General features: G+C 47.8%; 2 protein-coding genes across 7 annotated transcripts in view; one reads left to right on the plus strand and one right to left on the minus strand.

Annotated features, from left to right (window-relative positions):
* LOC119184168 (inhibitor of growth protein 5) overlaps positions 1-1,866 on the plus strand; it is a 154,158-nt gene extending 152,292 nt beyond the window's left edge. For both annotated transcript variants that reach the window (XM_075888743.1, XM_037433893.2), the window contains exon 6: positions 956-1,866. In XM_075888743.1, coding sequence (XP_075744858.1) covers positions 956-1,057 — 102 coding nt within the window. In that variant the 3' untranslated portion in view covers positions 1,058-1,866. The remainder of the gene's footprint in view (positions 1-955) is intronic.
* Positions 1-25,368, minus strand: part of Alg3 (Alg3, alpha-1,3- mannosyltransferase) — a 156,679-nt gene that overhangs the window by 90,576 nt on the left and 40,735 nt on the right. The gene's annotated exons all lie outside the window — the stretch shown is intronic.

Here is a 25,368-nt window from a genome sequence, read left to right on the forward strand (position 1 = left end):
CCCTGTTCACGGATTTATTCGTGAACACGATAGGTGTATTAAAATTGACTCTAGCAATATCTGCTCTGAAAGTCAGTTTTGCTGCTCCAAAACGCATTTTCGTCTGCTCCAAAAGCTGCTACAAAGCAGCCTAAGCCAGTAGCATCACTGCAGTTGTAGGCATTTGTATGATATTTCATTTCTTTATTCATTTTATGTGCCATGTCTGTCTACTTTAAAGGGCACTAGTAGCAAAAAGATAATGTTGATGTGTATTGTTGAAATAGCATTGCAGAAACTTCACAGTGCATGTTTGATGCAAATTAAATGTTCAGTTAAATAGAAAATATTGTTTTTGGGCTCTGTATATCATTGGTGCTATTGAAATCCCCCCCCTCTCCTGACAATAGTCCTCTGATGTACCGTTCATTGTGTGTGAGCTGCCAGACAGCCAGTGCTGAGGAGTAAGAGGCTTTAGTAGAGCACAGCTTGGCGAAGAAAAAGCTTTTGTTCTTGGGGGAAACCTCAAGGACAGTCTCGAGGACAGTGTTGCATCTCCTTCGGGCCTTTTTTTGTTTTCATGTGGTGTTTGCTCTGCAACTACTTGCTCTAGTGAAGTTCAAGTTCTTCTTCATAGGAATAAGATGGTTTTGTAATGCAATGGAACGACTATTTTTTGTCATGGGATGTTCTAGCACATGTGATTGATTGTACTGAGGTTTTAGTATGTTGTCAAGCTCTTGTTCCAAAATGCAAGTCTTGTTCTACGTTTATTTGAATTTTTCATTACTGAAGCATGGCTGTATATAATACTGGTGTTTTCGATGTTCACAATCACCAAACCTTAACTGTGACATAGTGTCTTATTTGCCTTTAGTTTTCCTTTAACCAGATAAATGAGAATTGATGACAAGTCATGCTGTACGTATTCTTCAGCTTGCTGTCACACTTCACAAGTTCATTTTATTTCTTTTAGTGTCCAATTGAGTGGTTTCACTTCACCTGTGTTGGCCTCACAAGCAAACCCAAGGGAAAGTGGTTCTGTCCAAAATGTTCCAACGAGCGAAAGAAGAAGTGATTGCCTACACAAGTGTTGCAGTGTCTTGAACTTAATCCAATGCTATAGTCTTCATTGGGGATAAGCTGTGTGCATATTGTGACTTATTCGTGTATGCATCTGTGTGTAAATGTGTACACATTTTTTTTCCCAAATATAAGAGTGCCCAATATGTTTTAAGCCCTGACATAGAAAAAAAATATTCTGTTAATGAGAAGATGTTAATATTTATTCACCCAAGACTTGCCCCTTATATGTGGTTGCACTTCAAACATAACCTTTATTTACAATGAATAAAAAAGGACATTTTGCTACATCCACATAAGTTATGGATATGTAAAAAGCAGTATATCTTAAAAATTGTGTCTTTGAAGCATGAAAAAATTAACTTTGGTCAAAAGTTGGCAAAAAGGCGACGTGTTTGTTATGTGTTGCCATTACGAGTCTCCTGCAATTTAGAATGTCATGTGAAAGCAAAGGTCTGCTTGCTCATTTTTCCTCTGTGTATCATCATCCATGCTGAAGGGGAAATGTTGCCATGACTTCACTTTCCTGCTGTGGCTTGTGTTGCAAGGATAGAGGAAGTGGTATTTTGTAGTGCTTTTGGGCTAAGTTGTGTTATCTGCTAGAGAAGCCATGGTAGCAGAGCAAGCTTTATTGTTTCACCAGTTGCCTTTACAAATTTTTAATTTCTTTTTAAAACTGACGCCTAGTAAGCGACAGCACTTATTGTGGATAACAGTCTCATGCAACACATTCCACTGTTTTCTTTGTCGCTGATTTTTGACACTTAGAAGTGGAATAATGTGAAAATTCCATTGGAGAGTCTAGACTGTGTGTATTTTTTTTCCCGGTAGCAAAGACATTACGTGTGTGTGATTCTGACATTGAAGAAAGAAAAGCTCGTACACAGCATCTTCATGGAATACAAATATTTATGATGTGATTTACTGAAGCTTAAGTATTATAGATGAGCGTTAAGGAAGGGCAGGCGTCAAGCAAACAAAATGCAGATCATGCATACCTGCCAGGTTGAGATGCAACCGGTGGGGGGGGGGGGGGGGGGTCATGGGGGATGGAATTTTTCACACGCTTTTTCTCAAGATTGAATCTTTATGGAGTTATCATGGCACAATAATGGTATAGTTTTTGCAAACCGCCAACAACCTACCCTGCTATGGTCATTACCACCAAATCTTCGACGTGGTTGAAGCCACCTTTTTCAAAAAGTCCTTCGAGCACTGCCGGGCATAACAATGTTCCCCGCTGCCACTCTAACACTTTGCCAAAAGAATGTTTTTTTTGCACAGAGAAACTGCACATGGAGTCCAACCTTAGCGCCATGCTAGTCCAAGCTGTCGCTCAAAGAACAGTCCTAGCTGTGTCACTCGCAGTTACATTACTGCCCAATTTTTATTGTGGCAGATTTGGCCCTCTTCAAAAACTCCTCAGAATATACCTGTGCATAACACGGTGCGCGGCTATGACATTTTGCCTGAAGTAGTTGCCCAAGTGTCTTGTCTGACACGGAAGTGGGAACTCTGTTCGAGTCTTCCTCACAATGCTGATCTGCCGCTCGCATTCAGCATTGCTGTGCAATACTGAAAGGATTCCCAGCATCACTTGAGCAATGCGACTGAATTTCATAAGTCCATCTTCGCCTTTCAGCAGCGAGATTTTTCTCCACTGCACATCGGCCCGTTCCTCTTCCAGTATATTTGTAGGAATTTTGAAAGGCTGCATCTTCACAAATTCCATTTCCAGTGCATTAATAGCTTGATCTCTGGTCTCTTGCTCGTTTTGTGGCAATAATGCTGGAAACCGCTCAACAAAAAAAAGGACATTCTTAAATGACGTTATCCATAGCTTCAATATCCGCAACACGTGCATTGATCAAAGCCTCATTTCTAAAAGTAAATTTGAGGCACACGTAGTCGCATGCAGCAACCATGTACCTTCTAACAGCCTCAAAAAATTCCTTTTTGTCACTTGGCTTGAGCTTTTCAACAACACACTTAGCTTGGTGTCCAATTACCAAGTCTTGGTCATTCTTTTGCACATTTCTGCTGTGGTAGTCTATCAAACAGATGTCATTGTGCTGCTTTAGCAGTACTGGCCTCACAAACCTTGAAAGGATGTCCTCAAGAAGGTTTAGAACTATAGGCTGTAGCTTGTGTATTAGGGGTGCCTGTGCTTGCAGGCGGCAGTTGACTGTCTCAAAAGCAAGAATAATGTTATTTAAAAACAGACAGCAAGCTTTGCTAAGCTCCGAGCTCAAGAACATGAACAGTCGTTCCTCACGTGTTATGAAAGTTGATCCAGTCTTGCACACATCAGTAGCCTTAAGTTTTTTCACAGGCACAGGTGTTGATTCAACAGACTTTACCAGTGTGTTCAGTTTGTGCTGGCATTTTGGGAATGTCGTAGTAGGTCAGAAATTGGGACCCTGTAGTGGCATCTCTTTTTACTTTTGAAGGAAAAAGCTCAAGAGCAGTGCCCACTGATATAGGAGTCTTTCCAGGCATTTTCCCAGCGAAAGCCATCTGGTTGGAACGTGCATTAGAATCTTGCAAAACTCCTTATTGTGCAGTTCGTGAAACTCTTTAAGTAAACTTTTTCTTTTAGCACTTCTTTCTAAATAATAAAAAATGTCCACAAGGACTTGTGCACCTTTGCTGGGAGACAAGAAGCTGCCTTTTCAGCCGCAATGTTTATTAAATGGCACGGGCACCCAATTTTCACAATGCTTTCATGGGCCTCGGTTAGCCCTACCGCTTTGCCATTCTTATTGCCCATCATCACGTTGGCATTGTGACAGCAAAAAGCTATGCAATTAGACAATGGCACATTCAATGACGCAAAACTGTCTATAATTAACTTGGCGATGTTGCGCCTTGGTAAAGGGCCTTCCAGGGTGCTTAAAGTAAGCAGTTTGCTCTCGATAAGGCCCGATTATTCCGCAAAGAAGGTGGCCACGATGGGGTACAGCTGTGCCTGGCTGTCGTTCGAGCCGTCAGTGGCAACCGCAAAAACTCGTCTTTTCAAGGCGCTCACCACACACTCTTGTGCATGGCCTGCCATTTTGCCGACAATCATTGTAGTCTTAGTTCTAGCACAGCCGTAGCGCTTCGCAAAATCGCATTTTGAAAACATCTTCCGCAGCAAGGGTCCCACGTGGTCGGAGACACTCAACGGAATGCTGTGCTTAAGCAGAAAAGCGGTAAACAAACATTCCGCACGTATCGCATCATTGTCGCCGTATTGCTTACCGAAAAATTGCTGCATTAGATGCTGTTCTCCTGGAACTGAACGTTGTTGGTGTGCTTGTTCGACGAAACGTGCGCAACCACGTCAGTCCTGCCGCCGTGGGATATACTGATGTCGCACTTACAGGTGATGCAGAACGCATGGTGCTCATCTTTCCACGAGGCGATAGCACAACCGAACTCTGTCGTATACTGCTTCAAGAACACCTGAAGATATTTTTTTGCTCTTTGCTGAGTGCCATTGCAGACAGCATCGCAACACAGCGCTAGCCACGCTAACAGCGCTCGCGACACAAGAACACAAGCAATGCTCAGAGAAAGAACGGCAAGTCGGTGTGCCAGTGGTGTCAGTGCTATCACTCAGCGACATTAGCGTGGAAAATACAGCAGAATCCGACGCTAGCGCCACCGCACCTGCCTTGCGCCTCATAGCTCACAGAGCGGGGGCGCTGCGTTCACATACTCGAAGTACTGGCAGGCTTGCTCGCATTTGCGACGGCTCCGCTTGGTCGACTAAGCACATTCGAGCTCTTCAACGATGGCGATGACAATCGGCACTCCGCGCGTGTGCATTCGTGCTAGGTTGCCAAACTAGAGCCCGCTTTGAGACAAACACGCGGGCACGATTTCTATCTCGGTCGTACAATCGTACAAAGCGATTGAAATTCAAGAGTCTCCTGGGCAAATCGGGAGACCTGGCAGGTATACTGAGATGAGATGATTCTTAGCTCTAGTACCTACTATTGTTTCCATCAACCCCTGTAGCTTATTGCTCTTTACCTTCTCTTTTTTACTGGGTTCGGCAGCGCTGAATAGTGGAGTGTTGGGGTGGCTGAGGGCCTTGATAGCATGGCACCGTCACAATGGGGCTTTATGCAAGCCACATTTCTCGATCTCAACATAGGCCATACAACTGTGCCAAAGACTCTGCTTTGTAATTGATGTGAGAAATTGCAAGGAGGTTTCGACAAGGTCCTTAACTGATTTAGAAGAAAGCGTAGCAGAGTTCGATATGACCAGAGCCAAACGAGGGCACCTGTAGGGAAAGTTTAGAGATGCCATTATGCCTAAGCTTCTGACAATTTTGGATGTGCGTAAGGGAACAGGCGAGCTGTTGATCATCTTCAGCTTTGTAGGGAGAAGGAAGAATCAACTTTATTTGCACAGAAGGCATGGTCCTCAAGGTGGCTTTGCCTGAGCTTGGCCCATGTAGTAGTCGCTAGCTGTTTTTTCTTAAAAGGGCCCTGAAACACTTTTTTGAGTAACCATGCATGGAATTAGTTCACTGGAAAAGCGTATTACTTCACAAATTCAACGCCGCGAAAATTTTAAGAATTTGTTCAGTACAAGCGGAGTTACAAAGATTTCTCACATGCTGCAATCGCATTCTCTGTTCTCTCGTCCCTTGGAAAGCACTGAAAGCTGAGCAGGGAGGGATGGGGGGGGGGGGGGGGGGCAAACGAAAAAAAGTCACTCGCTCCTCATGACCTTAAGCACTTTCTTCTTTTTTTTCCCCTTCGAATATGCGGCTTTTTTTTTTTTCAGTGTAATCGCGCGCACGCGTGGACAAGTGACGGCCTCTCGCGGGGATCTTTGTAGCAAAGGAGCGCCATGTTCACATCAGCCAATGGCTGATAGATAGGCGCACTACGAGTGATTTGTGGGCTTGTTTCGTGATTCGTTGAGAGAAGAGAAAGCTATTTTTAGCGGACTTTGATAATTTATTGTGAATTCCAGGCTGCATGCTGTGCTATAAGATTTGGCTCGCGTGTTGTTGGGAGCCTTTACTACCGATCGGCAGCATTTTCTGACCATGCTCAAAGTGTTGCAGGGCCCCTTTAATGAGAGTTTCAATAAGCTCTTTCCACACTGACCATGAACGAGCTGGCAGGAGCATTATGAGGTGAGCAAATCCTTCACAGCCCCACAGTATGTGATCCTGTGTGGCCAATTCTTGTGTGTGTGTTTTTTTTTTGGCAAATCAGGTTAACCGATCCATATGTAATAAACGACAGTCAGTGAAGAGGTAAAAAAGAGTAAGCTTGAATGCGACTACGATGCTGGCGCTCTCAAGGGTTTTTATTGGGTGAAAAAGTACACGCGCCATTACATTTGTTGTGTCATTATGGAAGAGAGCATATTGTGCAATCTGCATGATGGCTCACAAGTTGACAAGAAGAAAAATTGCAATCTGGCGGTAACTTGCACAGCATATTTGTGATGGTCTGATGCAGTGTATGTTCAATAAAACTTTTGTTGGGCTAGTTGGTTATTCGTAGTATTTTAAGATATTTAGCACAGCCTTGACTCTCGCAAACCACGCACACATTGCTGTGAGTGTTTTTGTGAAAATAGTTGTTTGACTGAGTCATATCCACACCACATTCATACTAGTTTTTCTGAGCAGATCAGTCGATTGACGGTGGTGGCCTTCCCTTCATTGGTCATAAACACGGTCGCCGAGTCACTACTGCAGAAGATGAATCGTGGAACACAATCGGATGGAGCTGCTTGGGAGCGTGAATCGCGTTGACAAGGTTCTCCGCCGTGAAACTCAGATGAGCAAAACTTGGCTCAGAGTCATAGTAGTACTAGACTAATGTTGCATTTGCGGTAACAGAGTTTCAAGTGCGTTTTGGGATCCATCGGGTTCCAAGCCTCAAATGATGCCGTACTTGCACAACTTGCAAAGGCAACTATTGAGGCACCGTTGATGAATTAGCGGTCAAGAAATCTTGCAGTGCTACTTTTGTGCCAAAGAAAAGCTTACTTTGAAATAAAATTACGTTTTAGTGGACCGCATCGGCTTAGCGTGCTTCAAATTACCCGCCTCAAGAAGCGGACTGTCTCACGTCACTGTTGCCATGCACAACGTTGCCTGGCTACGTGGCTGCCGACACTAGTAGCAGTAGAACGAAAGCAGCGGAGCCACAGCAACAACGGCCATTGATTAATTTCCTGCTGTTGGCTCCGAGATGACAGACGTGTTTTGGTTCAACTAGGCCCTGCTAGGTGGCGCGACCTGTTAAGTTTATTCACGCGAAAATTGAATTTTTGAACCACTCGCGCAAATCTCCACAGTAACGTCCGGCGGTTCGTTTTTCATTAATCGAACAGAAACGAACGAGCAGCATTTTATTGCGTCTCTTAATGCACAGAAAATTCTGTGTTTAGTGCAGCTAGATGTTTTACTAGTGATTAATTGTCGGTAGTCCGTGTGGCGTCATCGGTATAATATTTAGAATGTCCTGCTGCGGCGCACGTATTGTTGTGAGTTTACCTTAGTTTCTCTGTAAGTAGGGCACTGCTGTTGATAACATTGTCATGGTAGATGTCATACATTGATCTTTTACTATGCCATAAATTGTTATTTGACTTTAAATTCATTTGGTGGGTTTAAGGTCCTAAAACCACCATATGATTATGAAAGACGCCGTAGTGGAGGGCTCCGGAAATTTTGACCCCCTGGGGTTTTTTAATGTGCACCCAAATCTGAGCACGCGGGACAACAACATTTCCGCCTCCACCGGAAATGCAGCCGCCGCAGCCGGGATTCGATCCAGTAACGTGCGGGTCAGCAGCTGAGTACCTTAGCCAATAGACCACCGCGGAGGGGCATTTGACTTTAGTGTCCATTTAAGAAGGTCGCTGCGTGGCATGGTGTGGCTGTGTTTTTTTTCGGCGCCAGAAATGCTAGCCAAGTTGTCTCCGCGCATTTTCAACAGCAAGAGACGTGGTTGCCAGAAAAAAAAAGAAACATGAAAAAGCCTTCGTTAAATGTTCCGTGGGAGTTGTATACTCTATTCCTTTATCTTGTAGAAACGTGTACATCGGCGTAACCGAGAGATGCCTAAATGATCCGCTTAGGGAGCATGCGCTAAAGGTTAAGGAAATTGAGGATATGTACGCACGTCTTGTGGCACATACTGCCGCATGTGGGTGTGAACCACGATTCAAAGATACGCAGGTTCTTGGAAGAAGCTTGAAGTTACTTGCACATCTGCAGTTGGAAGCATATTTTGTTGATAGCTATGTCAGCGAACGGTCTTCAGTGTTACATCAACAGGAAATATCTTTTCTCGAGGCAAGGATTTAGTGATTATAACCGGTTTATCTGCTTTACGCATTTATTTTTTGAAAAAAATTTGCATGTTTCTTGTGTGGTGGCACTATATACATCGCGTGTTGAATGCTTTCATGCGCATCTCTGTTCATTATTGCTTTTCAGTAAAGCAATAAGTCATAGTAGTACTAGACGTACAGGCTGCTTCGCATCTAAAAAAAAAAAAGGCAGATCCCACGTACAGTGCGAATCGATGATATGTGAAGCGCGAGTGAGAAATGTTGATATGTCACTTTATATCAGCACAATTACGAGGCGGAGGTAAATTATTACGTATGAATTCCGTGCCGGGATTATCATGTTTGGATGAGTCGTTTACCTTCGTCATCTATTCACGTCACGTGATACCAAATTTAGTATATGTGGAGCTAGCAAAACAGCCGTGAGCGCATCGTGAAGACCCAATATACTCCGATGTAGCGATGACGCGTGCGCACGCTGCGCACAGCGACGCTACGTTAACAAAACGCGAGCACACTACAGTATGACGCCAGGCGCGACCAGCGTCTGTTGGCTCTGCCCAACGGCAACCGGCGCGAAATGCGACAGGCTGCGTTTTGTGCCGATGCGCTACACAGACAACACTGCGTCTCCCTTTTCTCGTGACGGAGTGATGCGCTGAAACGTGCATGCGTCAAAGCAACGCAGCGCGGCGCGCGCCTGCTAGTATATGGCAGGACCGGTGCCTGGCGTGGCAACGCTGGCGTGACGCGACGAAATGAACGCCGGCGAGCACGCGCGCCGCGTCACGTCGAAATGTATTGGCGCCTTGACTGTGGCGTGTAGTCATGTTCTCACATGACACGTACCTCATGATTATCATGTTTGCACCAGTCACATACCTTCGTCATCCATTGGCGTCACGTAATACCAAATTTGGCATATGTGAAGCTATCGAAACGGCCGCGAGGGCATCATCAGTGTGGCATGTAGTCATCTTGTTGCATGATACACATGTCGTGATTATCATGTTCCGATGTGTCATTTACCAATGTCGTCCGTTCGTGTCTCGTAATACAGAGTGTGGTACATGTGAAGATAGCGAAACGGCCGCGAGAGCATCATGAGCGTAGCATGTAGTCATGGTATTACATTACACGCATCTCATGTTTATCATGTTTGCACCAGTATCGTACCTTTGTCATCCATTCACGTTCCGTAATACCAAATTTGGTATATGTGACGCTAGCGAAACGGCCGTGAGCTCATCGTGAGCGTGACGTGTAGTCATGTTGTTACATGACACGCATCTCATGATTATCATGTTTGAACCAGTCACATACTTTCGTCATCCATTCACGTACCGCAATACCGAATTCGGTATATGTGACGCTAGCAAAATGGCCGCGAGCGCATCATGAGCGTGGCATGTAGTCATGTTGTTACATGACACGCATGTCATGATTTTCTTGTTAGGTTTTGTCGCTTGTGTTTGCCATGCAATCATGTCATACCATACTAGTATTGCAACTTGCCATGTGAACGAAACCACCGCAAGAGAGAGAGAGAGATTGACTTTATTTAAACATATCCTGAGGAGGCAGAGAAAGGGCCATTCAACCCTTAATTCAACCTGGAGGCTCCGCCCAGGATGGCGCTGGCAGCCGAAGGCTTGTAGCGATGTCCCGGGCCCTCTGGACCGCCTGTAGTTGCAGCTTGTATTGATTGCTCTTGAGGGCTTCCTGCCGAGCCTTTTGGGTATTCAGTTGTGCTGCGCTATAGGTAGGGCACAGCCAGAGCATGTGTTCGAAATTGCAATAGGGATGGTTGCAAAGGGAGCATGTGGGTGGTGTGTCGGGGTCGACTCTGTGTAAGGTGGATGGTGTTATGTACGTACGTGTTTGCAATCTTCTGAGAGTTAGAGCTTGTGCTTTGTTAAGTTTTGGGTGCGGTGCTGGGAAGGCACGTTTTTGTCCCCGGTAATGTGACGTGATCTCGTGGTATGTGAGTGCTTTGTCCTGGCTGCAGAGATTCTCGTACCGCTCACCCGTAGAGGGGTCGTTGTCCGCGGCGCGGCGTGTGAGCTCACGCGCCAGGCGGTTGGCCTCTTCGTTGGGATTGCAGTGGTCGAGTCCCGGTAACTGTCCCATGTGGGCTGGGAACCAGGATATGTAGATTTGAGCTTTCTCTTCCTTAACAAGGGTTTCTTTGCTCTCGTACCCTCTTATTACGTTGATGGTGAGTTTCCAGTGCTTCTAGCCACTAGGCCAGCCGCGGACGTTTGTGCCGCCGTCTTAGAGCCTGTGTATATTGTGGAGTAGGCTTGGCAGCTTTGCAAGGCTAGCGCGATCGCCATTTCCTCAGCTTCGTGGACATGGCTTGTTTGGACGGTTGCGGCGTTGATGAGGTTTCCGTCTATATCAACGACCGCTATGGCAAACGCCTCTCTGCCATAGTAGCGGGCGGCATCTACGAATAGCGCGTGCGTGTTGTGTTTTTTTTTTTTTTGCCTTGTTTATGAGCGCCCTCGCTCTGTCCTTCCTTCGCCCTTTGTTGAACGTAGGGTGAACGTTGCGGGGGATTGGCTCAACCCTAATGTGTTTCCTCACGTCATTACCAAGTTGTGTTCTTTTCTCTGGTTGAAAAATTGGGCAAAAAACCACCGCAAGAGCTGCCAGACCACGAAATATAATGACATTCATGACATACATGTCATGATTTTCATGTTATGACAAATATCTTCTTCATACAGTCATGTTATGTCATACCAAGTTCGGTATCTATACCATTATAGTCTATTTGTTTATTAGTAATTACTGCTGATAGTACGCTATCGCAAATTATTTCGCAACGTCATCGCTCTAAAACTACATAATTATTCACAGCACTATTCATTGTTCTGTCGGCAGCAATACTCCTGATGGTACCATTGAGTGATAGCAATGTTGATAAAAAAATACTTATCTCCACGAAGAAAAACATGAAGAGTGGGCAAAGCACTGGGGATCGTTGTTACTGTAAATCACCGGACATTGCCCATTCGCTCATGTGCCAACGCATGTGCGCTCTATATAGATGAATTCCACCGCACATATGTCACGAAAAGGCGGGGGCACTGTCGTCGGGCGTTGGATACCGCTTGATATATAGGCAGAAGCTGCTGCGCCTACCGCAGTTGCTGTGTTTTCGCTGGTGCGTGCGCCGTTTGTCGTCGTGCAAAAAAGAAACAATGGCGTACCGACGAGCTGTCACGGTTGTTTTCTTGCGAAGCCACAAAAAAGATGGGCTAGTTTTTTTTTTCAAATTTTGTTGACGAAAACCGCCGCAGATCAGCCGTAGCTGTGAAACGCGAGAACTTGCCTTTGATGCTGCTCCGTCAGCTATGTTTTGGAACGGCTTACACAGAAAACACGACTATCTCTATGAGGCGTTGGAATAAGCCGTGGAAGCGTATCGAGCACGTTTACCTAAAAGCACGTTCTTACATTTGCTACTGTTGATATGACTGCAAAAGTCTTCGACACGTGAGAACGATATCGTTGTACTCGCGTGAATTAAACGTCTCACTCGGTCAATCGAGCCAACGATCGAGCATCTGTTTTTCTCTTCGTGGGTATGGTTCATTACATTAGCTGTGAACGCAAGGATGACTTAGACTATGCTTTTTGTGATTATATGCGGCTGCGTTGACACACCTGACACAAGTGTGTCGGGCAGGGCTGTTCTGGCTGTGGTGCTCTTCACGAGATTTTCACGTCTGCGTGAATTCACAAAAAAACTTCACTCGGGAAACTTCCCGAGTCTGTCTAAATGGTCCGTACGCATTTCGCGGCGTCGGCTTGAGCGTACGAATTGAGCCGCAGGCCTGCATACAGGTACGTAACCGTATTGTCCACAGCATGTTGTTGAAACATTATCGCCAGCGTATTGTGGATGAAAGTGTCGCCGAGATCGCCCTTGTCGTTTGCATGAATAACTTATTCGGCACATTTGTTATATATGCGAGGATTTACCGTAATAATTCGCGGCTATGCATTTTTACACCGCGCATTAGCATATTCTTGCTCAACTGCTCTGTCTTTGCATTACTACAAACTAAAATGTGCACGTGTGACGTAGGCTGCAGCTACGGCGATGACATTTTGTCAATGAGCCACATTTCCGCCGTTAAGATACCTCATATGTTTTGATGAGGTTCTCAAAGCTATACTCGGCGACAACTTTTCTTGACACGGAAGGGGAAGCTACGGAGGCGGAGCTTCTGCGCATGTAGCCTTATACGCGGTATAGTCTGCTTTGTGCGCGCGCCTCGTAACGCTGTGGAAAGTGACGGGGGCGCACCATGAGCGTTTCATGTAGACGAAGACGTCACTAAGCGTTTGAGGTGCATGTAAAAAGGCGGTACTTTCCCACGCGTTCATAAACGCGATGTCAGGACAGTTAAAAGAATTACGAATATCTTACTGGTGTGAGCTGCGTTCTGTCTCAAATAGCTCCGCATAGAAAATAAAGGAAGATTGTATTTCACGTAGAAAATACGGGTGCTGCTTTGTAACTACATTTACTGGCGGCAAGATGCACGCGATTTGGCTCCGTAGCTTTCTCTTCGATGCCAAGAAAAGTTGTAACCGAGTATAACACTACATATCTACGTGGCTAATATGTTCATTTCAGAACCCCTCTACAGCCATTGCCACTTCCTCTGTAGCGGCCGCCTCTTAACATGCGAGAGGCGTCCCGACGCGCTGTTCTTGAAGGCAGCGTGTACACCTGCTGCGCTAGTTGTCCCGTGTTCATAGAGGCTGGTGGCGCGCTTTTAGCTGGGACGACTGGGCGGAGCCAACGTGCCGTGACGTCCACCAGCGCTTACCGTGTTTAGAAAGATGGAGTAGGTCTATACAATGTGTTTTTGACGTTGGGCCGCAAATGCCCGCGTACTCAACTCCAGAACAACAGCTTGTGAGTGTTGCCGGTGTGCCGAGCGAGAGTGCTTTCGCGATGCCTTTCATTCATAGCAGAAAGAGATTGTGTGGTCTGGAACGCTTTTATTCTTCATGGTCATGTTGTGTAGTTGGTACGAAAAGGAACGGGCCCAACGAGGAAGTGCAGCGACGGTGCACGAGGAGTCACCCGAGTGCACGCGCACCATCCACGTACATGCAAAAGATTGGTCGGAGAAAGGCTCGTGGCACGCGCCCGAGAAGAAAAATTCCAGAGGGTGAGTTTGCACTGTCTGTTATGACGCCGAGCTGTGAAGACGTGGGAAACGAGCGTCGCTACTGCGATGGTATGTCCGCCCGGTTCTGAGGATGTCGGCACGAAGAGCTCGGGAAGTGGCGGTTGGTCTCGGAGACAGTCCCGAGTGAGGCTGCCCGGACTTGCCGCATTCTGCCCAACAGTTCCTGGTGGAGTTGCAGCTTCCCTACCTCACATTAGGAAGGGAGCAGCACACACCAATGAGCAGAGTGGACGCGTCGGCGGGAGTGTTCCTGACGAGTGGGGCCTAGAAAGCTCGAAGATTGAGACTAAGACTGGGACGCCGGCAATGAGAAAAAGCGGTTCGCGCGGCGGGAGCAACAGACAGTGACTGTAAGAAGTAGACCAGCCCGTCGCTCGTCTGTCTCAAATCTATCCTTCGGAAGCGTTCCCGATCCCGAGATAAAGTCGTGACAGTACTACAATGTGTTATATAGAAGCTCCTAGTACATGTAATCGGCACCTTGTATCTGCTGTGCCAATATGTCATCGTTATCGGGTATCTTGCATGCTTGAACGTGCCTGTTTACATCGTCATGGCGTATAGTGGGTACCTTGCGTGTGGTGTGCCACAATGACAGCGTCATTGCGTATTTTGCATGCTATAATGCGCACATTCTTCATCGTCATGACGTGCAATGGGTACTTTGCATGTGCTGTTCCATGATGACAGCGTCATCCTTATCGGGTACCTTGCGTGCTCTAACGCGTCCATTCTTCATCGTCATGGCGTACAGTGAGTACTTTGAATGTGCTGTGCCATGATGCCAGCGTCATCGTTATTGGGCACCGGGCGTGATTTAACGCGCCCATTCATCATCGTCATGGCGTACAAGGAGTACCTTGTAAGTGCTTTGCCATGATGACAGTGTCATCGTTATCGGGTACCTTGCATGCTCTATCGCGCTCTTTCTTCCTCGTTATGGCGTACAATGAGTACCTTGCATGTGCTGTGCCATGTTACGCCTGGTAGTCTAGACTGAACGTCATTGCCTCTTCTCAGCAAAGTCAATCTGTGTCAAGGTCAGTGGGCGAGCCCGCTTGATGCCACAACCTCAACGGCGTCATCTAACCTGACAGCGGCGGTGTGTCTTACGCAACGCACAGCGAGCTCCCTCAACCCACGGGCCCCATAGCAGCCCGATGATGCAATCGGCGCAATCCAGCCTGGCGAGTTTTACGCAATGCGTGGCAACATCACTCGCCCATGGGTTCAACCCAGTGCCGGTTCTTGACTGGAGGATTCCGACATCACGACCAGTGGTGGTTCTGATTGGATGTTGCTGACGTAACTAATCACACGGGGCCTATAAAAAAAGCCAAGCGGCGCGTCGCTTAGCAGCCGACCTATGCGTGAGTGAGAAAACAGAGTTAGAGCGTCCGAAGACGCCTCGGCTCTTCGAGTCCCTAAGCTTCCCAGTCGCAGTTCTGCTCGTAGCAAAGAGCTCTCAGTATCCATTTCAGAACGGAATGCATACGCTCTACCGGATTTAATTGCGGGTGATGTATCGAGCTGTGCACTACTTTAATTCCGCATTTATCCAAGAAGGTAGCGGTAAGGCAGCTGGTGGAGATACTACCGTTGTCGCATTGGATTTCAGAAGGAAATTCGACGCGTGCGAATATAGAGAGCAGATGTCAGCATCCACGACATGAAGAGAACTGAACTCCTCAAGTGGTATTGCTTCTGGAACTTTCGTGGCTACACAGAAGGCTGTAAGGATGTACCGACAACCTTGCCTTCACTCTGGCAATGGCCCGACGATATCGATTACTAACCGCCGAAAAGGTTCTGTGATAATTGGCACAAACTTCATGGGTGCTTTCCACTTGTCCATGAATTTCCCCGCTGTCTGACAAGTGTCGCATGAGCGTACAAAGTCTAGCTTCGATATCCTTCCAGCAATTTGGCCAATAAAACTCAAAGAAAACTTTAGCCTTGGTTTTCTTCATGCCGAAATGCCCCGCCCACGCGTTTTGATGCGCCAGTTCCAATAGTTGGCGACGATACTTATGTGGCACCAAGAGCTGCTCATACTTGCGACCTTGCACATTTGTGTACCTCCTATACAGGAGCCCGGCTTTTGGCCCCAATCCTATGCTTTCCATTAGAGAATTAATCGAGAGGTCCTCACGATGCTCTCGAATGAGCGTTTCTCTATCAACCCTCGACAGCTCACTCCACTTTCCGCTACAGGCGAGAGCGTAGCAACCCTCCCGCTCTCACTAAATGGCGCCATGTCGTCTCCTCCGGCGACAGAAACAGCGACAGTCGCTTCGGCGGCCGCTCGAGTGACTGCTCGAGTAACTCACCCGGAGAATTTCATGTCCGAGGTTCCGTTGACTCGCCGCCAAGGTCACACAAATCATCAGCTTTTGCAGGTGGTGTTTCACTACATTGAACGAGGTCAAGTTTCTGCGAAAGCTTCCGCGCTTGTGATCGCGTGAGGGTCATGTGTGTGTTTGATGCCTGGGTGTGTGCGTGTGTGAGTGATCGTGTGGTGTCGTGTGTTCGCGCTCGAAATAACTTTTAGACATGTACGCTAAGTTGGTAAAGAACAATTTACCCTGCTCTTTGAGAAGCTGCTCAGAGTTATTCGAAAAAAAAAAGGAAAACGATCGGGAAGCGCGGCAGACACAGCCGCTTCGGTGCAAAGCTTACCGAACGGGCCTTCAATGACAACTGCAGCGATTGGTAAGCAAGCACTCGGCGACTTGCCGGATTCACGCGCACTCTTATGTAGGGTCGTCTGGAGACACATACGAAGAATGAACAACATCCATGGTTGCCGCTGAGTCCCGAAGTACTCGACACGTTTTCCCATTCACACTGATTTCCTGGACATGCGGCTCTAACAACCGCATGCTCTTTTCTGATTCTGGGATCGTTGCGAAAGCGAACTTCTGTTTACAGCTTACCGCGAGGTGCCCTTCCTTTTTGCAGTTATAGCAGATAAGCGGCTTCCGTGACTCAAACGCCCGTGTGGTATCAGTGCGCTGTTTGGGAACCTCACTCGATTTCTGCGCTTCGGTTTGCCGTTCCCCTCAGTGTCCTTCGTAAGAGGCGGGTCCTTTCTGAAATTACGGTGCTCAGTGGGTTTACATTCATTATGTTTCTTTGAAAAGCTATCTTTTACCCTTTTCAACGCGCATTGCCCTGATATGCAACTTTCGGCGAGTACAATACTCCTCAGCTAACTCTGCTGCCTTGTTTAGCTCTACTTCGCCAGGCTTGTCTTGCAGCCAAAACTTGACGTCATCCTCAATGCAGCGGCACTGCGCCGAGCTGATAGACGAGCGGACAAGACGACGGTGAGTTAAGGCAAGATTTATGTACAGCATAGAATAGAGGCGTTACATGTTCGGCACTAGGGCCTTCGGACGCTCTAACTCAGTCTTTTCACTGACCCATGGATTGGTTGCTCGGCGACGCGCCGCTTGGCCTTTTTCATAGGCCCCGGGTGATTCCTTACGTCAACAACGTCCAAGCAGAACCGCCGCTAGCCGTGATGTCTGAACCCTCCAGTCAGGAACCGCCGCTAGGTTTCACCCATGGACGAGCACATGTTGCCACCCATTGCGTAAGACTCGCCAGACTGGATGACGCTGACTGCATCATCGGGCTGCTATCGGGCTCGTGGGCTGAGGATGCATGGTCACCGTGCGTTACGTAAGACACCCCGGCGCCCTGGGTGAGTTGTCGCCGTTGAGGTGATGGCGTGAGGTGGGCTCACTCGCTGGCCTTGACACAGATTGCATTTGCCGAGGAGAGGCAATGACGTTCGGTCTGGACTCCCAGGCGTAACAGCCATGATGACAGCGTCATCGTTATCGGGTAGCTTGCATGCTCTAATGCGCCCATACTTCAGCGTCATGGCGTATAGTGGGTACCTTGCATGTGCTGTGCTATGATGACAGCGTCGTCGTTATCGGGTTCCTTGCATGCTTTAACGCGCCCATTCTTCATGGCGTATAGTGAGTACCTTGCATGTGCTGTGCCGGCCAACGAAATAACCTACCCCCTAAGGGTCATCACTCCTAATATTACGATTGCTTAGTGATAGTGGTACTACTGATAGTTTCTTTACGCTATCCATAGTTTTACAAGAATGACTGGTGATATCGATAGTTCGTTTATCGACAGTTTTGCACCACTACCGTATACTCACTGCCGTGTAAGTCAGGCGGCCTGGTGTGATCAAGTTCCTGACGTAGCAGGTGGCTTCGACGGCCCGCTTGTAGCCCAAGGCACATCCATGAAAAGAGCTTGAGGTGGGCTTTCCGCACTGGCGTAGAACAAGAGCTCGAAGCGCCCGCCAAGTGAGCACCTTGGCACACGTGTGCCTCTCCTGGTTACTTAGTATTTACATGGCATATCCAGTAAGGTTAGTTATTTTGACGCCAAAATGCTTTCAATTTTAGTTCTCCACTGGGCATGACTTTTATGAGCGCGTGTGATTGGCGCAAGCCAATAAACATTGTACTGAGATAACATCTCCCAATCTCCCAGCTTTTCTGAAACCTTTAGAGAGCAGAAGTCGCGAAGATCCTGCAAGGTGATCGCCTCACACCTACTTCATTAACAGTGTGTTCTCACGAGAAACGCACAGCGAAAACGAATTGCTCTTTTTAATTCTCAATGCCACAAGCTTTTTAAAGACTGACTGATTGTTATTCTTCGACATACTTTCAACTTTTTTGTTACGCTTGCAAACTGAGGTTGTAGCACGTGCCGTTTTTTTTTATGTAAGCACATGTACACGACGAGAACGAAAGGAATGGCTTTCACGAGGAGTCATGTGTATGCAGTGAGTAGTATGCACAAAATGGTCGGCAGTAATGCAGTGAGATGATTATGAAGACAGTTCAGACGATGTGTGCGTCGTCAGCTTCACTTGAGGTTGTACTTTTTGGTTCCTCTGCTGTACTGCACTATGGAAATGACGATCCAAATGAGGGCGATGAGAAAGCTGTAGGCTCCCAGCAGGAAGTAGAGGCCGTCGTAGGTGCCTATCCGGTCCCGGAAATAACCTGCGCAGACAGTAACCGACTTTGAAGCTTCTTCGCGATGGACAGTAGGCGTTCGCTTGTATTTCCGAACGTAGCTGTTGTCCAAGCCAAATATTCACGTGACGTATAACACCGTAACAGCACCACAACGAAGGAGAACGCAGCATTCTCAGGAACAGGTTATAAATGGCATACATTCTTGCTTAGTGCATCGTTCTGTGTCATTAGGTTGCGCATGCGCACTGCCGGAATAGCCCTATTCGATTAGTATGATCACCGCAACACTTTCCTGTCTGGAATATACATGTAATCGACTGAAACGCTCTTCTTGTTTTGTATATGCACTGCATGGAACAGCTTCCACTTGGTTATGACCAACGGCACGCAAAGGCCGAGAATATTAGGGCATTTCACATTATAATAAAACTGTTATTGTCGACATGAATCTACAAGGCCAAGCCAAGTGATACACCATTATAAGCGCATGCACCATTAAAGGGCCACTCACCAGGTTTGACAATTTTAAGCTGACAAGCGCAATGCGTAGACGAGCCGTTCATGATCACGCCTACCAAAATTTGCAACGCTACGCGCCGCGGAAACGGGTCAAATTTCAAGATGAACGCTGCTCCCCCTCCCTTCAGCCGGCGCGCGCTGAGAGAATGAGTGCATGACGTGCGCGTATGAATGACCCAACGTACACGACAATGCAGTGACGTTGCTCCTCTACGTAGACTACTCTGTTCTGACGTTGCAAACAGTGGCACGTGACATGGCGAAAATTAATTATTTAACACGGCATGCGTAGCTTATGTAATTTGTTGCCTGAAGAGATTAGTAAAGCTCTAGGTAAATGATGAGACGCAATAAGGGAATGTGAGCGTCTTTTTTCCATTTTTTCCCGTGAATTGGAGCGAGATGTGGGGCTAATCACGGCCGGACTCAACGCTCCTTCTCCGGCGCTCCCCTTACGGCCTTCGCATTGGGGCGTTTTGCTGCCTGCCGCCGCAAGCTCGGGGTGGCGCTGCTAGACCACTGTTGCTCCGCCGCCTCCAAGCGCGTTCACGGGCGCAGTGTGCGCGCCACAGCGCTATGGCCATCATAACAGCGCTGAGTACGAGGAACAGAACCAACTGCGGCGCCTGAATTCTTGAAGATGAACGTTTTATCCACACAATACAGCTCGGTCGTTGCATGTGATGAGGTTAAAATGGTATAGTCGACCTCTGAGAGCACCGCTTACCCAGTCGCTACCATTCCGGCAGCTTTCCCGGATTTTCGCACACGCGTGTTGTCACAAGCAACAGTAATCCATTACGGCGCACAAAATTCAGAGAGAAAAAGCAATATTTATTTTGTTGTAAGGTGGACTAGAACTTCCCGTAGGTAGACGGCGATGGCTCCGCTTTCCGTTTCGTCGGCTGTCGAGGAGCCGAGGTGGCCGAGGGGCCACGCGCTGCAGGTTCTTTACGCGGCCTCTTCGTAGCCGGGACCATATACGAAGGATACTGATCGAAGACCGTGGGCACGGCTCCTGGACGCAGTTTTCGGATACGATATCCGGGAACATAGTCATTTTCCGTGAAGTGTTTGCTGCACACTACAGTCGATGCGGACTTGTCATTGATGACGAGGTTTTCACGTGAAACATTCACGGCACGTCTTTACGTCGCCCTTCTAAATAACCCATGAGTGGTAACGGCTCAGGGTCACTGCGCTGCTCTCGCGCAACAGTGGCCGTATGTTGACAACTCCCAAGAATGCCGTGTCGATGATCTTGTCATCAGGAGCAACAGGCTCGACTGGTGACCGTGAGAAACAGTAGATGTCGGTGTGCCTCTTTCCAGATTTATAGATGATGGCCATGTCTAACTGTTGAAGCCTAAGACTCCAGCGCGCCAAACGGCCAGCTGGATCATTAAAGTTGGTGAGCAAGAATAGAGAGCGATGATAGCTAATAACTTTGAATGAGCGGCCGTTCAAATACGAATAAATTTGATGGCCGCCCATACCATGGCGAGGCACTCCTTCTTGGTAATCGAGTAGTTCTCCTCCATGCGAGAAAGAGTTCTGCTGGCGCAGGCTATTACTTTTTCACGGTTATCTTGCCACTGCACCAGAACGGAACCCAAATCTACATTGCTGGCGTCAGTGTTAAGTGCTGTAGGGGCTTCCTGGTCGAAGTGCGCAAGGGCTGTAGGTGTTTCCAGGCGTTGCCGTAGTTCATTGAATGCCATTTGCTCCTGTTCACCCCGAAAAAAGGGGACGTCTTCACGTGTGAGTCGTGTCAATGGCGCCGCAATGGGCGAAAAGTCCTCGCGATAAATTGTCGGTAATAGGCGCAAAACGCTAAGAAGCGCCTCACAGCATTTTTGTCGCGTGGTGTAGAACATTTCGCTGTGGCGTCTATTTTGGCCGGTTAGGTTGACCACCCTCGTAACTGACAACGTGGTAAGCATGTTCTTTGAAACCAAAATGACATTTTTCCAGTTTTAAAGCAAGGGCGGACGAGCGTATGGCTTCGTGGACAGTGATTAAACGGCTTAGATGTTGCTGGAATGTTGCCGAGAATACAATAACATCGTCCAGATATAGACCATGCATTTTTGCCACTTCAGGCCTGATAGCACGGTGTACATGAGATGCTGAAAAGTGGCTGGCGCCGACCACGACGCAAAAGGAAGCACCTTAAATTCGTGAAGACCATCGGGTGTCACAATGATCGTTTTTTTCACGATCTCTCTCATCGACTTCTTATCTGCCAGTAGCCGCTTCGTAGGCCCGATGCTGAGAAACAGCGCGCATGACGCAGCCGATCGAGCGAATCGTGTATGCGAGGCAGTGGATAGACGTCTTTAGGTGAACTTGCGATAATCTGTAAATAAGCGTGAGCTGTCGCCTTTTTTTTTTATCAAAACCACGGGGGACGCCCAAGGACTGTTTCGAATGTTGTATGACGTCGTTTTCGAGCATCTCCTGCTCTTGTTTCTGAATATCTTCGCGGTCTTTTGGAGCCACATGATAGGGATTCTGCCGAATCGGTCGGGTGTTGTCTTCAGTAATTATTCAGTGCTTGGTCAATGGTTTTTGCTGGACCTTTGACGTACAGGAAAAAAAGTTGCAGCTTCGCCACAAAGGCGAAACAATGAACGCAATAGCAACAAATCGGAAGATCACGCGCATAATGGCAAGCAGATCGAAGCATGCGTCGCGTTTCTCACGCACAAATGACGCACGAAACGTGCTCACAAGTATAGATGAACGCAAATAAGTGTCTTCATTCGTTACTTCGCTGTGTCCTAAAAGCGAGCTCTTTTCGCAAACAGAGACTGTGCAACAATTGCAGTGAAGTTTGGGTGCCCGGTAACTATATCAGAAGCGCCGGGGTGGTCTAGTGGCTAAGGTACTCGGCTACTGACTCGCAGGTCGCGGGATCGAATCCGGCTGCGGCGCCTGTATTTCCGATGGAGGCGGAATTGCTGTAGGCCCGTGTGCTCAGATTTTCGTGCACGTCAAAGAACTCCAGGTGGTCGAAATATCCGGAGCCCTCCACTACGACATCTCTCATAATCATATGTTGTTTTGGGACATTAAACCCCACATATCAATAAACTACAACAGAAGCGCTCCGGTGAAACCTCAAGGCCAGCCAAGACGTACGATTGTCTACACCGCGAGATAAGCGCGCATTAGCGTCCACGCTGCTGCCTCACCGCGTGGATAAGTACACGTGGGAGATGAGAGCGCGTGGCGCCGCGTCGTGACGATGTGGCGACGCGCACTCGTTGTCATCTTGCTGGTAATTCTGGAAACAAGATTGTTCTCCTCGAGGTGCCCGTCACCAGCGGTAAGTGGTAGATATGAATAGCTTGCCGTTTGAACGTTGAACGTGGTGCTCCTTCGTGACTTGGTGGTTAACGCCTCGCACTCACAATTCAGATGTCCCACGTTTGATCCCGCGCTCCTGAGTCTTTTTCTGAATTATTTTTTTCTTGCGTTTTGATATATATTGTAAACGGCGCCCAGGACCGTCAAGACTCTTTATTGTCTCGAGTATGTGCCCCACAACCCAAACTGGAGTGGTGATGATGAGTATGTGGAGATGAGATGGGACGCATAAATAATATTCGCACTTACTTTCCCCGCGCACTTGAGCGGCCGGCACGGCCGAGACTCAGGCGGGAAAGGTACGGCGAACAAAGGGTTTCAGACGTGAAACGTAGAGTATCTCGGAGGCATGGTAACGACGGTACGAGGAAGCCTTGACGGGAGCGACAAGGTATACTGACAGTAGATGTTCGTTCGCGAACAACGTAAGGTCCGAGAAAGCGTGACTGAAACTTTTCACACAATCCGGGTGTACGAAGAGGAGTCCAAAGTGGTATCTCCAGGACGGAAGGTGACGTCTTGACGAAAGCTGTCATAGCGTTGCTTGCGGCCTTGTTGACTGGCCTCCATGTTGAGTGGAGCACGTTGTCGTGCACATGTGTCAGCGAGCCTGGAGACGAAATGTTCTGGTGTTGTTGTGGACGTTTTTGTCGTTACATTGAAGAGAGAGGTGTAAATGTCGGCGCATGACCGTAGATGAGAAAGAAAGGTGAACATCCAGTGGTTCGTTGAACAGCAGTGTTGTGTGCAAGTGTTATGAACGGCAAGATTTTGTCCCAGTTATCGTGGTTCGGTCCGATGTACATGTATATCATGTAGATTAGAGTCCGGTGAAATCGTTCTGTGAGGCCATTTGTGGGTGGTAAGCTGATGTCCTATGAACTGTGCCGCAAGTTTTTAGAATTTCATCAATAATTGTGGACAGGAAGGCCTTGGCTTGGTCACTTTGACAAAGTTTTTTTTGTTCTAAACCACAGTGGAGTATTACTGGCGCAATGACTTTTCGAGCTGCTAATTTCAAAAAGAAACACGGCAGCCACACGCGCGTACTTTCCCCTCGGTCCGGTCGTTGTCACGACTTTCTGGCAAATACTGTTGTATTGCGATATCCGTTGTATGAGCAGTCTCGGCGGGATTTCACCGCCGGCGTCACCGTAATTCCCAGTTTATGTATACGCATTTATATATATGAACATGGAAGAAAGAAAATAATCCGGAGAAAGATTATGGCGCGCGCGGAAGCGAACGTCCGTCCTTTCGTTCGCAAGCGCGCGGCGTTAGGCACTGACCACGGTATTCTAGAACGCCTCTTCACTCAACGCGCCACCTTCACTTGAGAAAGCCGATGGAGTGCCATCTCTAGGCAGGGAAAGTCATTACATATCAGGGATAATTTGCAGCTATTGTTGAGTAGCCCAGCGTATTTCTGCCGAGCAGCGGCGCAGTGCGCAACTCTGTCAAGTGAAAGGTGAAGGTTGAGTCGAGGAGCGTTTGTGAATACGGGGGTGAGACACGAAAAAGCACCTACCTCGATGTTGGAATGGCAAGATATTTTATGTTCTACCACTTAGCGCTGACAGCGCCTGTCTCGGGGGAAATAGCGTGTTTTCAGCATAGAGATAGTGCGATAAGTGCGCTCGGCGTCCAGCTCAATTGGCATCCCGGGTCTTTTCACTCAAACATGCACTATGCGGCTACTTTCTCGTATATTATCTGTAATAAAATGTTTCCTACCACCACTAGTTCGTCGCAATGCGGCGATGCGTGTTTTGCTGCGCGCGGGGAAGCGGCCTTATCGTGTGGTGGGGGAGAATGGCGCGCCTTCGGCGAGTGACCGGAGGAATCGCGTTTAGTTGCCGGGCGCACAAAAATCACATCGCTCGCTCGACAGGCCCCGTTTGCGAAAAAAGCGCGCGTTTCAAACACAGCGAAGTAACATATCTGGTACACTTCTTAGTTCGCCCTCATATCTCTACCCGTGATTACGTTTCGTGCGCCGTTTTAGTTTAAACAGCGCGTTAAGTGTCGAGCTGTAAACGCTCTTAGCTCTTGTCCTGTGTGTGTTGTTTGCGTGCGTTATTCGCGCGTGAGCAGTACGCTGCACGTTTCGATATGCTTGCAATTTTCAATGCTACATTTCAAGTTGTTGCTATCGCGTTCATTGCTTCGCCTTCGCGGCGAAACCGACTATTTTAGGCGCTCCACTTATCAAGCGCTGACACGTGCCGCCGCGGGTCAGAAGCGGGCTCGGGCGCGCAGTGTTCCCGTGAGCGCACAGGCGAGTGCACCAAAGCTTGTGTTTTTTTGTCCTGATTTGATGGTTATTTCAGCCTTCGGTGATGTTGAGAAATGACTACAGCGTTTTTGGCTGCTGAAACACATACAAGAACTGGCCAGGAACGCACTTTTACAAGTTTTCTGTGCTTTTTCATGAGCAGAAGCAACTGCGGTGGTGGATTGCGGCTGCCCGGCGCAGAAGGTAAGCTATGGCGCTTTGTTTAGGCAAGTGTTAGAACGATTACCGCGCTTTCATTTCTTCATTTATGTCAGTACCTCTTCAGCGAAAGCTACCACGTTTACCCTAGGTCACAGTGAACGCGAAGTTGTTGTTACTGATGAGAGGCGATGCCTCTCTTGAAAAACAAATGGTGTGAAACCAGAGAATGTGGAGCAGGTGATGGCTGCTTTACAAAAGCGCCGTGCAATGACACGTGTAATGCATGGAATCGGCAGTATTCTATACCTATTCATGGCACTGCAATGCGATCATCGGTTCAGAATATTTGCTGTGCACTTGTCTCGGCTATATACATATTGGCGGTACAACATGGCATTCTGAAAGTACATTC

Source organism: Rhipicephalus microplus, chromosome 3 (genome assembly GCF_043290135.1).
Source record: "Rhipicephalus microplus isolate Deutch F79 chromosome 3, USDA_Rmic, whole genome shotgun sequence".
Classification (NCBI taxonomy): Eukaryota; Metazoa; Arthropoda; class Arachnida; order Ixodida; family Ixodidae; genus Rhipicephalus; species Rhipicephalus microplus.